At 40.2% G+C, this 14,566-nt stretch overlaps 1 protein-coding gene across 3 annotated transcripts in view; it reads left to right on the plus strand.

The window, feature by feature from the left end:
* Positions 1-1,292: 1,292 nt before the first annotated feature.
* SKA1 (spindle and kinetochore associated complex subunit 1) overlaps positions 1,293-14,566 on the plus strand; it is a 17,147-nt gene continuing 3,873 nt past the window's right edge. Inside the window, exons 1-5 of one of the 3 annotated variants that reach the window (XM_007119324.4) lie at positions 1,293-1,529; positions 2,901-2,999; positions 5,668-5,792; positions 8,050-8,147; positions 11,605-11,742. In XM_007119324.4, the coding sequence (XP_007119386.1) occupies positions 2,912-2,999; positions 5,668-5,792; positions 8,050-8,147; positions 11,605-11,742 (449 nt within the window). In that variant the 5' untranslated portion in view covers positions 1,293-1,529; positions 2,901-2,911. Of the gene's footprint in view, positions 1,530-2,065; positions 2,312-2,900; positions 3,000-5,667; positions 5,793-8,049; positions 8,148-11,604; positions 11,743-14,566 lie in introns of those variants that run through there. The other 2 variants (XM_007119323.4, XM_007119325.4) reach the window with 2 other exon arrangements.

A 14,566-nucleotide genomic window follows, 5' to 3' on the forward strand; every position in this document is an offset into this window, starting at 1 on the left:
TAAACAGGATAATTTATGTAAAATGCCTGAATTAGAATAAGTACCCAATAAATGTTAATTGATGTTATTGTTATTACTATTTTTCTCTGAAGACTAGAGTTTACATTACTTTTGCTCATATTTCTTGCAAGGAACAGTCCAGCAATTTCTTACATCTTGCTCTTTTCATTTTTTTCCCTCTTGTCATATGACTGTCCAGAGGTACTTCAACAGGAAAGGGAAGATAGGTGCAGGTTAGGACATTGCTATCTTGGAAGAAATAAATTATTGAGATTCCAAACACAAATAACTTTCTCTCAACCAACCATCTCAGCTTGAAAAAGAATGAAAATAAAATCTTCTTGACATAATGAAAGAGATGGAGATGAGAATGGATGAATATATAAAGGATTCAGAACTTGACAATATCAGTATCATAAGTAAAATCCTTCTCAGAACACTATGGAAGTGAATAATGAATTGTAGCAATGGTTCTGGAATTTTTCCAGGGAATTATATCAGCAATACAATCATTCCAATGCAGAATAGCTCTCTTTCCTACTTGTAATTTGGGGATGACAATGGAACATACCTTCTCTGTGGAAAGAGATGGGATACCGATCAATTTTAATTCCCCATAACATAATTTCTGTGAGGCAAGTTGTCTCTTTCACCTTGAATGAGTCATAACCCTGAAGAAGACAGCTTTTTGGTTTGTTTTTACTTCTCCCTGTCCCCATTGTCTCATAAAAGCAGCTAGATTTTCCTGAGAAACTACCTGTGTCCTAATCTCAGACTTTGTGGTTTTGTTTTTTTTTTTATTTTTTTTATTTTTTTTTTAGACTTTGTGTTTTGGGTAGGGCTGTCCTGGCTTCCAGCTCCAGGCTACCTAGCGAATCAGACCATTTCACCCCTCCAAATTAGACTGATTGATTCAGAGTGGGCAGATGACCCAAGTCAGGCTGATGAGATTCCATCCTGGGGTTTTTGCTAGATCTCTTAGGAAAGCAAGAACTGCTAACCCATTGAGGTATAAGTCTGGAGGTACCAGAGGTCACCATAGGGCAAAGGCCGCCTAAGAATGGAACCAACAGGGAGGAACGCATAATTGAGAGATGGAGATGGCTTCCTAATAGTATGCTTGAGTACCTGGGTTCAGCTGTAACTGAACACACACACACACACACACACACACACACACACACACACTTTACAGTTGTTTTTTTTTTTTTTGTGGTATGCGGGCCTCCCTCTGCCGTGGCCCCTCCCGTTGCGGAGCACAGGCTCCGGACGCGCAGGCTCAGCGGCCATGGCTCACGGGCCCTAACTTTACAGTTTTATAAGCCATATAAAGTCTTTTTCCTCGCTTAAGTCAGTTTGGATAGAGTTTCGGTCATTGCAACTGAAGGAGTCCTGCCGAGTAGACCAGTCTCAGAAGGAAATAAGAAGTAGGCAGTGATACAACTGCTCATTTCTATATTTTTTCCCCATTTCCCCCCTCTCGTCGTGTATTCAGTGCCTTTATGCGCTCTTCTTCTTATTTTCTCATGGTAAGTAATCTGATAATGTTTGTCCTTGACACTGCAGGGTGAATTTCTGTTATTATGTTATTTTTCGTAGAATGTTGACATTTTAAGCCTTACATTTAAGTCCTACAATGAAAGGCTTTGTTCCTGCTAAAAGAATTTAGCTCTAAATAAGTAGGCATGTTGCAATTAAAAGAGATTTAAGAAATGTATCAACCAAATAACAATGTGTAAATATTGTTTGGATTCTAATTCAAGCAAATCAACACTTACAGAGCGTCTGAATTCACTGATTTGAGGTACGGCTTAAACACTGGAATTTGTAAAAGCTGCCCTGGTGATTCTAATGTGTAGCCAATTTGGAGACCCAGTTTAAGCTCGCAATTTGATCCCCCGAGCGCTTGGCCCTGGCTGCTGGACGGTCAGGATTGGGTGACCGACTGAAATCACCCGTTACGGCACGGAGTAGGAGGGGCACTTGTCGCGGCAGCCTTTCGCGCCCGAGCCAACCCAGCCCCGCCTTTTCCCCCGGCCCGGCCCCGCTCAGCTGCGGCCCTGGGTAAACTGGAAACGCAGGAGGCCGCTAAGCAGTGTTCCGCGAGCGCTGATGTGCGCTTGCGCGGTACCAAGACCCGGCGGGCAGTTTGAATTTCGCTCCCGGAGTCGGGTCTCGCCATCCTGGGCTTCCGGTGGAGACTGGAGGGGTCTTTTCGCCTCGGGACCGCACTTAGTGGGCCCTTTGCTCCTGGACCCGCACGAGGTTGGAGTCTGGTGTTGAGGATCCCGCCTTCGGAAGCGGGCAGAAGGCATTGCTTGGGCGGGGTGGGGGGCTCGGGGCGGTGCCGCGTGGGGCGGAAGAGAGGGTTTGACCTTGCTTCGCCGGGTTAGCCGGGGTGGATGTTTTAGACCTCATCAACCCTCGGAGTGAATAGTACCTGATTTCTTTCCTCCCTTCCCTCCACCTCCTTACCGACCCCAATAGTAAAGCCCCAAACCCAACAGCGTGGGAGAAATGCTTACCTGGACCCGTTTCTTTGAACTTACTGTGTTTTTCCTTAAAATTCTTGGGTCTTTGAGTTTTCAAAGAAAATACCAATGTTGTCTTTATGTGTAAGTAAAGGCATTTGTCCCCTTAAATCTATAAGGAAATGACACAGGCCTGTACCCTGTACCCTGGTTTGGGATGCATTAACTACAGAAAGCTCTAAGACAAGGCAGTACTGGACTTTGGACAGAAACTGAATTTTGTAGAATTGAAAGATATTTCTCTTGAGTTTTTGTACTTTCTTTTCAGGGAGATGTGACTTACTGGGTATTTACCATTCTTGGATTTTGAAAGTGAATATAAATTTGTCTGGCTTCTCTTTTTTTATAAATGTATATCTTTTTCTTCAGAGGCTTAAAGGATGGCCTCCTCAGATCTGGAACAATTATGCTCTCATATTAATGAAAAGATTGGCAATATTAAAAAAACTCTGTCATTAAGAAATTGTGGTAAGTAAAACAGATTCCACTGACTTTGTACATACAAAATGCATTATAATTATTGTCCCACTTTGATATCTTATGCCTGGTTAAGTGAATGTATCTTAGAAAGGTAATTTTAAGTTTCGAATGGTGATTCTTAAAACAGTCTGCCCTCAGTATTTTGAATATTGCAGAGGATACTAAAATGTAAGTTACATTGAACAATGAACTAGCTATTAACTAAATTTATTTACTTATGTTTTTCTGAGACACACAAGGCAGAATAGTAAGATTTGAAGGTTATTTAGTGTTCCTAGTTCTAGAGCTAAGTAGAGATACTAAAAGACAAGGAAAAAACCAGAAGTGGAAAAGATCCACAGAGATAGAAGTAGCCCATAACCCATCTTACAGATTGCTTTGGAGGAAGCTGATCAATATATATCACTAGGAAACAACTAATTGAAAATGAAGTCAATTTTTTAACATCCAGAAACTTGTAAATTGTAACCATCTTCCAAGATATTTTGAAGTGCTGAAAGTGGATGATGCAATGGAAGTGCAGAGAAGTAGGAGATCCTTGTGAAGTCTGGAAAAATATTGTTTACAAAAATGATGTACTTCCCAGCCATATCTAGGAAAGCTAAAGATTTATTGATAGGTGGAATTCCATCTGCTGGGAAGATCCTGTTGAACTTTTATTGTAGTTTGTATTATGAATTGATAATTTAAAAAATTTCAAATATGAAATTATACTGTTGGAATGTCCTTTCAAATTATACATGTCCTTCTGAGACTTTGATATTCTCCGTCTCTTGTTGGGAACCACTAATAAAGAGCCTCATCCATTTTACAGTTGGTGGCTGACATATTCTGTAGAAAGTTAAAGCTGAAGGGACTGTGGGTTCATCTTCTCAAGACCCCTGGTCTCGCACATGAAGAAACTGAGGCTCAGAAGTCAGGTGACTTGCCCCGGTCCCCCAGCTCATGGGTAGTCAGTTGGAACTACAGGTTTTGTGTCCCGGTTCCCAGTGTAGTACTTGTCTACTTCTATGCCACTTTTATTGAATAATCTGCAAAAGGACATTTAGGTTTTTAATAAGTAGTCTTTAGATTCTCTTTCTGAGGGCATGATTACTATTGGAAAAATATAATTTAGAGATCTGTTAGCGATCAAACCTTGAATTTAAATGACCCCATCAAAGCATGAAGCCTGGATGAAGCAGTCTGACTTGTTAGATAACTACGCACTGGGTAACCATTATTTGTACGTGGGGAGAACAATTTGTCTGTTTGGTTCCATGGCCTATTTAGGAAAGCCTAGTAATTTGTTTGCCACTTTGGCTGCTGTAATTTACTAGATCACGACTATCAAAAGTAGTGAATTTATTTTACTACAAATCAGCAAACAAGGCCCTAAAATTTAGGTGACTAAGTTATTGGAGATACCAGTATATCCAACTAGTTGTTTTACCCCCTGCAGTTAATCTCAGCAGAGACATCAATACTCTAATTTACTTGTTAATTTCTTTTAGTTGTTATGAGCCTACTGTCAAATGCAATTTGCATTGCTTTATTAGATTACGTCGATTAATAATAGTTTGCCTTTACTGAGTTCTTTACTAGGTTCCAAGCACAGTGCTCACCCATCTTATATGTACTTTCCTACTTCTCAGTAACCCTTTGAGGGCAGGTACTGGTGTCTCTGACTTCAGTCCTGGAGGCTTTAGCCATTTCACTCTACTGCATCCGTAATCTATAGATGTGGTCACAGGATGTTTTCAGTTATGTGTATTTCATGATTTGGTTGCTAGAAGTGAAGATGGAAAGATTTGATTGTGAGGATAGTTTTCCTTTTTGTGCTTTTGATCTGCCCTTAAAAATTCTTTTTTTTTTACTGCTTCTCTTATTTCTAGGGAGGAGGGGACTCTGGTTTTCCCATCCTCGTATCTAGGAAGCTAGAGAGAGGGACTAGGAGGTGGGGTTGGGAATTTGAGAGCAGGCTACTCTCTGCCGCCTCCCACCCATTCTTGCAGGCCAGTCCAAAACATAAGCTTATCTTCCTGGCCAGTGATTAGAATTTTTCAGGTTTACACATTCACTGAAGTTATAGCCCATGAAGAGGGATCCTGGCCTCGTTTGGGATTCTCACTTTCAGCATCCTGTGCTTTGAAGTCCCAAAGCCTTGGCTCTTCTCCCCATTAAAACCAAATATATTAGGTTGCTGAGAGTGACAGCCTCCTCTCTCCGGCATTCCTCTGTACCTCGTCCCCTGCCCCACCACCATTAGGGCTGCTGCAGCATCAGCTGACACGTACTGCCTGGTCTGTGTTTCGCTCTTCATGTGGAAGCCCTTGGTTATTCACCTTTTTCTCATAAGAGCTCAACTATGCATGTAAAGGGGTGTGTATTTTATCTAGCATTTCTAGGTGTTTTATTAGTGGAACAGTTCTCCAGAAGCAAAAGATTCAGGGGATACAGTGTAATTATCTCTCCCTTCCTTTTTTTCCATATTACTTAGAAATGAGTTCTTAAGATTATCCATAGAGACAGTTCCTAGGGGCTGAAACAGTAGTTCTTTCTCAACTCTCAGTGTCTCTTTAAGGTAGAGCTCTGTCCCAAGAGCTCAGTTGGATACATGTATGTTTTTTGCTTTTCTATACATTTTATTTTCCATTTTATCTTTGTTTATTAATAGGGCAAGAACCTACCTTGAAGACTATATTAAATAAAATAGGAGATGAGATCATTGTAGTAAATGAACTTCTAAATAAATTGGAATTGGAAATTCAGTATCAAGAACAAACCAACAATTCACTCAAGGTAATGGTTTTCTAGTGAAAAAAACAAAATAAAAAGGCAATAGATACAGACTCCCTAAACACCAGGGAATTCTTAAGGATTCTTTAAGTTTATAATGTTCTTAGCTTTGTAAGTTATTGTTAACGGTAAAGAGTGCCATTTGCATTTTATTTTCCCAGTATAAAGGACTCCAGAGTTCCAGATGTGTTTCTTCCCCCATGCTGGTAGCCAATCTATTTACTAAAAGGAATATTTCCTAAATAATTCTTTTTTTTTTTTTTTTTTTTTGGCTGTGTTCAGTCTTTGTTGTGGTGTGTGGGCTTTGTCTAGTCGCGGCAAACGGGGGCTACTCTTCCTTGCAGTGTGCAGGCTTCTCATTGCGGTGGCTTCTCTTGTTGCGGAGCACGGGCTCTAGGCCTGTGAGCTTCAGTAGTTGCAGCACGAGGGCTCAGTAGTTGCGGCACGCAGGTCCTAGAGCACGCGGACTTTAGTAATTGCGACGTGTGGGCTCAGTAGTTGTGGCGCATGGGCTTAGTTGCTCCGTGGCATGTGGGATCTTCCCAGACCAGAAACTGAACCCATGTCCCCTGCATTGGCAGGCAGATTCTCAACCACTGCGCCACCAGGGAAGTCTCTCCTAAATAATTCTTGGTAGGTTTAATTTAAATAAATGATCTCCTGGGAGTGTGGTGTAGGAGGAATGCCTGCCCTGGGGTTTGGAGATGTGGATTCTCACCCTGGCTCCCCAAAGCACCTTCTGCCACCCTGAGAAGGTCATTTTTCCTCTTGGGGTCTCAGTGTCCTCATTTGAAAAGTTATGGGTCATACTGAACTATTTCTTGGGTCCCTTCTATTCTGCATTTCTCTATTTCTATAGAATACAGTATAAGGATTCTCAAGCAAAGAAAAACTTGAGCCTCATTCACACACACATTTTATTCTAAATAAGCCTTCACTTAATCAAAGTGCTAGTGTACTTTCTGGTGGGATGGGAAAATACTCAATCTGTACCATAATTACCTCATGCTCTTAGAGCCATTGATATGGTCAAGGTGGCCTCTATGGTCCTTTTTAAGTCTTATAATCCTCAATGCCTGTAAAGATTTTTCAGCTCTGGGACTGGGCATGATTGTGCCTATCCTACTATCAGTTGAAATGAAATTAGTATCTCTGAACATCATTCATCTCTTTAAAAGGAAGATGTTATATAAATTCAAAACAGAAACCAATAATGGTTTCACTTCTACCCTTCCCAAGAATGCCCAGGGTTAGGTGTGGGTTTCGAGAATGTTCAACTCAGGATTAAAGACTATTTGGGGGGCTTCCCTGGTGGCGCAGCGGTTGCGCGTCCGCCTGCCGATACAGGGGAACCGGGTTCGCGCCCCGGTCTGGGAGGATCCCACATGCCGCGGAGCGGCTGGGCCCGTGAGCCGTGGCCGCTGAGCCAAAAAGTTGTAAAGACTATTTGGAATTTTTGTTTACATTATGATTGAAAATCAGATGACGGGAATCCAAAGGTACAGAGTATTTTTCTTATTAAATTTGCGTGAGTTCATAACCTCAAGTTCTAGGGAAAGTTAAATAAAGACAACACAAAATGAAAGTGGTTATGATCAAGTAGGAATTTTCATTAAGCTGGAATATATGAAAGCCGTTCTAAGCAGTATCTCATCGTTGCATTCCAGGAATGCATTATCACTCCGGTGCTGGGGAACGTTTGCTAAGTCAACAAAAGCACTTTAGCAGAATGAGAAACATAAATCTTTCATATACTTTTCAGTTGCTTCCCAAGGTTAAAGTATTTTAGAAAGACATGAATGTCAACCCTGGCTGTTGTAATGTTATTCTAACAATTGTCCTCTGAAAAAAATCCAGTAGAGAAAAATAACATATCGCTGTCCAAAATCAGCTTGAGAAACCAAAGGGCTCTTTTTAAATATTGCTGTATTCAGTGCTTTTTCACCACTCTGCTTTTTGAATACTCAGAATCATTGTGATTGTGGTACATAGTCTTTCATGCTCTTTTTTTAAAATTAATTAATTAATTAAGTAATTAATTTGGCTGCGCTGGGTCTTAGTTGCAGCATGCAGGATCTTCGTTGCCGCATGTGGGATCTAGTTCCCTGACCAGGGATTGAATCTGGGCCCCCTGCATTGGGAGTGCTGAGTCTTTACCACTGGACCACCAGGGAAGCCCCTTTCATGTTCTATCTAACACGTTAAAACACACACAGGCAGGACAGATGCTTATTTGTGAGCTTTTTTTTTTTTATTTTAGGAACTCTTTGAATGTCTTGAAGAAGATTATAAAGATGTGGAACATCTCAAAGAAAACATTCCTCCCCATTTGCCTCAAGTAACAGTAACCCAGAACTTGTAAGTGTATTTATAATTATTTTTACTATCTGGTTTTATAAAACTATTAAAACAAACACTTCAAATCTTTTTGCTTTTCTATATACTTGCAATTTTGTTAGTGATTATCCAGGGTTTTTTTTGTTTTGTTTTGTTACTTATACAAGAAATAGTCTTTCCCCCATCTTTACCAGTTTTCTTATCCCACAGTCTCTGGGAATAATGTCCCCTCTCTTTCCCAAGGGTAAGTCTCCTCTAGACTGTCTTTTTCTACTTTTTCTCATTTCTTTCCCTTAGAGCAGAGTTTGTCAACCTTGGCTCTATTGGCATTTTAGGTCAGATAATTCTTTTTTGTGAAAATAGCATGTTTAGTAGCATCCCTGCCCTCTTCCAACTAAATATCAGTAGCGCCCTGTATCTCCTCCCACCTCCACCCCTCCACCCAGTTGTGACAATGAAAAATGTTGCCAGACATTGCCATATGTCTTCTGGGGGGCAGAATTTCCCCTGACCCTTGAGAACCACTGCCTTAGGGTAAAACTAAACTTAATGAGCTTCCCATCTTAAAAACAGCTCAAGGAACAAAAACTTAGCTCTATTTTTACCCTCAAAGTACTGTCCTACCTCTGTCTGTTCACTGCCAGTGTACGTTCGTGCCTGCCCTTTTCCTGAAGCCCCTAAAACCTAGCCTTTGGCTGTTAATTACTACCATACTTATGAAAATGATTGCTTGAAGGTCACAAAGAGGTAAAAAAATACCTCTTCAACCCTGATGCTTTTCAGATTTTATTTTGCTGCCCATCTTTTTGAAATTCTGTTATTTGCACTGCCACTGTGCTTTCTTAGTTGTCATCCTGCACCTTTGACTACGCTGTCTCCTTTTTCTCTGCTCTCTTTTAGATTACAAGTATGTCCTAAAGCTCTGTTTTACTCACGCTTACTTAACACCATTATTAATGCTCTCAAATGTCCCGCTCTGGCCTTAACATGGCATCTAGTTCTGTTTTAATCTCTTGCTGGGAATCTCATGAATGAGCTGTTCTCTCCTCCAGCTTTGCATGTCTAAGACTAAACTGTCTCCTTGTTACCCACCCATCACCTAGACAGGAACTCGGCATCTTCAACCTGTCTCTCTGACTCGTAGCCCCAGCCGTCCATTCGGCCTCTGCGGGGTTTTGTCTGTCCCTGCCCTCCCTCTGATTGTCTGGCTCCATGAGATCTTCCATCATCTTTTGTCTTCATGATTGGGGAGCTCCTGTGTTTTGTCTTTCCAGTATTTCTCCACTCCCATCTCTCCAGTCCTCTGCCCAAAATTGTATTTCTTTTTTTCTTTAACTTTATTGAAGTATAGTTGATTTACAAAATTGTATTTCTAAAAGGGGGCTCCAAGTATGTAAAAACATTCCATGGCTAACTTAACTTTTTAACTTTCGAATGTATCATATATACAGAAAAGTAATTAAAGTATTATTAGTGTAAATTAAAGAAGCATGATAAACATCAGCATATCCACCAGTCAGATTAAGAACTAGGACACTACCAGTACCTACAGCACTTTTTCTATTGCAGACCCTCCCTCTATCAAAGAGGTAATCATCCTGGAGTTTATGATAATCACAGTTTTGCGTATGTGTTTCCACAAACAACATACTGCTTAAGTTTGAAAACTGAAAGGAAGGCACAAAGCTTGCTGTATAGGAAAAGAGCCATGTTGCTGCTGATAGTTGAAGGTCTCCAGGAACAGATAAGCTCAACAGAGTCCCTTGCATGTCAGGGTACCTTGGAATTTCACTCCAAGAAGAGAAAATTAGTGGGCAAGGTCATGAATAAATGCTAGGAACAGAGGTCATCATAGGATATCTGCCAGGGTTGTTGGGCTGGACATTAGCTACCCAGCAGGAATATGGCCCGAGGAATAGGAGGAATTTTCTTCTAAACTCACTATGGCCTAGCGTCAGCTTTTAGGGCCAGGCCACAGCAGAACCTTTCTATAGGTAGAAATGGTTATTTTCAGTTGATACACACAGCAGGGCCTAAAGATAAGCAAGTACAGGTAAGAATCAGCCAGGCTTACTGTGGAGTCTCAGGTTAGGATTCATGTAAGGATCATGCTGCCATAACATCGGGCATCTTTATCTTGACAACCCACCACGTGGCCGTATCCTCATCACACCACCTCAGTCAGGCCTGGTTGCCCTCTGTGTCTGGTACTCAGCTGGCGTTTCGGGATCTCACTTCCCTGTCTTTCCTGGGATTCCCTTCCCTTGCTCCTCAGTTGGATCTTCTCTTTCCTTTATCCCATCTCCATTTATCGCTTGACTTGCTGCTGGCAACAGGGCTCCATTCCTTCCTTGGCAGTTAAACAACCTAGAAGATACAGCCTATTTGTAGACTCTATTTGCTTGTGGGTAGGAGCTATATTAGGCTTCTCATTGACTTCAGAAATTGGGCGGGACTGAGCCAAGGGTGACCCATGCTCATTGCTGGCAACTAAAATGAGTCTGTAGTAGGCAGGATTGATATAGTAAGTCCTTACTTACGAAGCTTCAAGTTGCAAACTTTCAAAGATGTGAACATGCGTTCGCATGTCCAATCATGTAAGTTAGTTCACGTGTCTGGCGTACATTGCCACATGCGTACATCGTCACATGCGTGCATCCTCTACAAGTGGTTGTGCTTTTGTGCACTTTGCTGTACGGTACAGTATTGTATAGAGTACAGTAGTACAGTATCTTTATTTCAAGCCCAGGATATCCAGAAACAAGTAAAAGCAGCAGTGATATAGCTGGTACTGCTAAGAAGCGCCAGCTGTTGTTGTGTACTACTGTACTTTTCAAGGTACTGTACTGTAAGATTAAAAATGTTTTCTTTTTTTTGTGTGTGTGTTTTTTAGGTATTATTTGTGTGAAAAGTATATAAACCTATTACAGCACAGTACTATCTAGCTGATTGTGTTAGTTGGGTACCTAGGCTAACTTGTTGGACTTAGGAACAAATTGGACTTACGAACGCACTCTTGAAACGGAACTCATCTGTATGTAGGGGACTTACTGTACTAGCAACCAATGGGATAAATTAGAAAGATAGAAATATAAGGTGATTGATGTTTCCATGTCCAGAAATAGGGAAGTCAGAAAGAAAAGCCCTTTAGAAGTTAAATTCAACTTTACGCGTATTGACTTTGAGGAACCAGTGGGATAACTGATGAAGATGTTTGGCACATGTTCTACTTACACCATGTTTTGAGTATGTAAAGAACAATTATATTACTGAAGATTTAGGGACTTGATTTTTTAGCATTCTCACTATTCAGATCTTCACGAGCGTTAGGGGTAGCGATAGGAAAAAAAAGGTTGGCTATAAACTTATAACAAGATGAATCATGTGTTTGATACTGATCATTTTCAGTTGCAAAACTTTCTGGTATGCTGCAGAATTCTGACGATTACCTGTACATCTGTGCATCTCTATTCTGTAGTGTTAATGGATCAGATCTTGACCCTGAAGAACCAGTCAAAGTTGAGAAAGCTGCACCCACAAAGAAGCCCTCCAAAGAACAAAAAAATGTTAAAGAAATGCCATTTATAACTTCTGATGAGTTTAATGGCATTCCTGCGTAAGTATTTAAGATAAATTTTAAGATACATTCAACTCTTTAATAATCAACATACATGTTGATAAGTATAAGCCTTGATTATATTAATTGTAACATGGTGTGTTCCAACATCGATCTTTTCTAAAATAGTTTTATGTTGTACTGTGAAAATGCAGGAAATCTTTTGTTGAAGATGTTTAAAACTATGTTTTTTGTTTAGTTGTAAAACCTTTTCATAGAGAGATCTAGAGATGGATCAGTTTGTTGCTGAGTCCTCTCAGGGTCATTTTTTGATACAGATTTTAACCAGTTACATTTCAGAAGTAGCTTCAGTTTTGCTGCAATTTTAAGGAAAGTGAGTGTGTCGTATAGGTTTGAGAATTAGAACAGAGAGTGCTGTGTTTGTTTGGTTTCCATTTGTCCATTAACTTATGCCACACGCTTCTTGGAGTCTGTGCTCTCTTCTGGGGTCTGAGTCACTGAGGAAAAGAATACAGGGCGAATAAGACAAGATGCTTCCCCTGAGAGAGGGCTCCTTTGCTCTTCACAGATGACATTAATGGGGAACCAATTAGGGAAATCCATGTTTTTAAACTCTCATAATTCCAGGGCTTTACTTAACTTCTAGGCTTTATATTTTTACATTTCTTGTTACTTTCTTATACAAATAATGCACGTTGTTAGAAAACGTTTGTTGTTAGGAGATAACGCATCTGTAATTCCACCACTCAGACAAGAGAGAGTATTTCCTTCTATATTTTAATTTCACCTACATAACAAGTTGTTTCTGATTGTCATTACAACAATGTAGTTATTCTGTGAATATAGTTTACTTACTTTTTTTTATCATGAGCATTTTTCCATCATTAACTATCATGGAAAACTTGGATTTTAATAGTTGTATAATATTTTATTGTGTGGCTACTCTATAAGTTATTTAAGCATGACCTTATTAAGTATTTTGGTTGATTACATTGTTATGAAGAATGGTACAATGAAATTTCTTTTGGACAAGTCTATTTTATAATTCCTTATTTCCTTGAGATAGTGTCCTAGGAGGAGAATCCCTGGGGCAAAGGGCATGATTATTTTACTTGTCTGAGAGTTGTCCATCTGGATTTTGTTGTTTGTTTTTTAATTAATAGACTTCATTTGTTAGAACAGTTTTAGGTTTATAGAAAAATTGAGCAGATAGTACATTGTTCTCATACCTGAAAACAGTTTCCCCTATTACTAACATCTTGCATTAGTGTGGTACATTTGTTATCATCGATAAACCAGTCTAGATACTATTAACTAGATAGTAACTAAAGTCTGTAGTTTATATTGGGGTTCACTCTTTGTGTTGTACAGTCTATGGATTTTGACAAATGCGTAATGTCATGTGTCCACCATGATAAGAATAGTTTCACTGCCCTAAAAATACCCTGTATGCTACCCTTTCATCTCTCCCTGCTGAGCCCCTGGCGGCCACTGATCTTTTTACTGTCTCTATAGTTTCCCTTTTCCTGGGTGTCATATAGTTGGAGTCATACACTGTAGCCTTAGTAATATGCATTTAAGGTTCCCCTCATGTCTTTTCATGGCTTGATAGCTCATTTCTTTTTATCGCTGACTAATATTCCATCGTGTAGATGTAGCACAGTTTCTTTATCCATTCATCTGTTGAACAACATTTTGGTCACTTCCAGTTTGGGGCAATTATGACTAAAGCTGCTGTGAACATTCACGTGCATTCACGTGCAGGTTTTTGTGTGGACATGTTTTCAGCTCACATGGGTCAACGCCTAGGAGTGTGATGGCTGGGTCCTATGGTAAAACTGTTTAGCTTTGTAAGAAGCTGTCAAACTGTCTCCCATAGTGGCTGTACCATTTTGCATTCCCAGCAGAATGAGAGTTCCTGTTGTTCGCCCATACTCACCTGCATTTAGTTTTGTCAGTTTTTTTCTGTTAGCTATTCTAGTAAGTATAATGTACCTCATTGTTTTACGTTCAGTTTCCTCATGACATAGGATGTTGACCATCTTTTCATATGCATAGTAGCCACTTGAAAAATATCTGGCAGTTTCACTGTTCTGAGACTAGGAATGAGGCTGACAATTCTCTTTAGTTTTTTTGTTTGTTTGTTTGATTTGGTCACTTGGTCCTTTCCTTTATTGACAGCTTTATTGTCACTAAAATTCTGTTTGATGCTATTCAGTTTTTTAAATTGTTGTTGTAATTGTTGTTCCTCATCTGCTGAGCTAAAGGGAAGAGCAAATGGCTGTGAGAACATTGCAATAGAAGGGTCTTCAGAAAATGCTTCCTTGAAGGGAGGATATTAGAATAGTCATGGTAGAGTATTCATTTTTAAACTAAGGAGTTACTTAACGAATGAGAGAAGTTAGAAGATTAGGAAAAGGAAGAATGTGTTCCAAGCATGGGACTTCATTTATCTTTAAAAAGTTAATACTGAGATGGAATTAAAGTGGAAAACATTGGCACTTGTTTTGAGGAAATTAGGAAATAGTTCACATGATTTAAAGGAACTGCATTGTGTTGAGCTGTGGCATCAACTGTGGAAATTGTGGTTAGAAAAATGAGTGGTGAAAATGAATCTAGAAAGGAAGGGAATAATGAAAATGAATGGGTTTTGGTCAATATGAACATTTTCCTTTAAACATATTTATATATTATTTTATCTTAAGAAAGTTTCGATTAGAAAACTGCCCCTTGGGCTTCCCTGGTGGCGCAGTGGTTGCGCGTCCGCCTGCCGATGCAGGGGAACCGGGTTCGCGCCCCGGTCTGGGAGGATCCCACGTGCCGCGGAGCGGCTGGGCCCGTGAGCCATGGCCGCTGGGCCTGC

Source organism: Physeter macrocephalus, chromosome 19 (assembly GCF_002837175.3).
Source record: "Physeter macrocephalus isolate SW-GA chromosome 19, ASM283717v5, whole genome shotgun sequence".
NCBI classification, from domain to species: domain Eukaryota; kingdom Metazoa; phylum Chordata; class Mammalia; order Artiodactyla; family Physeteridae; genus Physeter; species Physeter macrocephalus.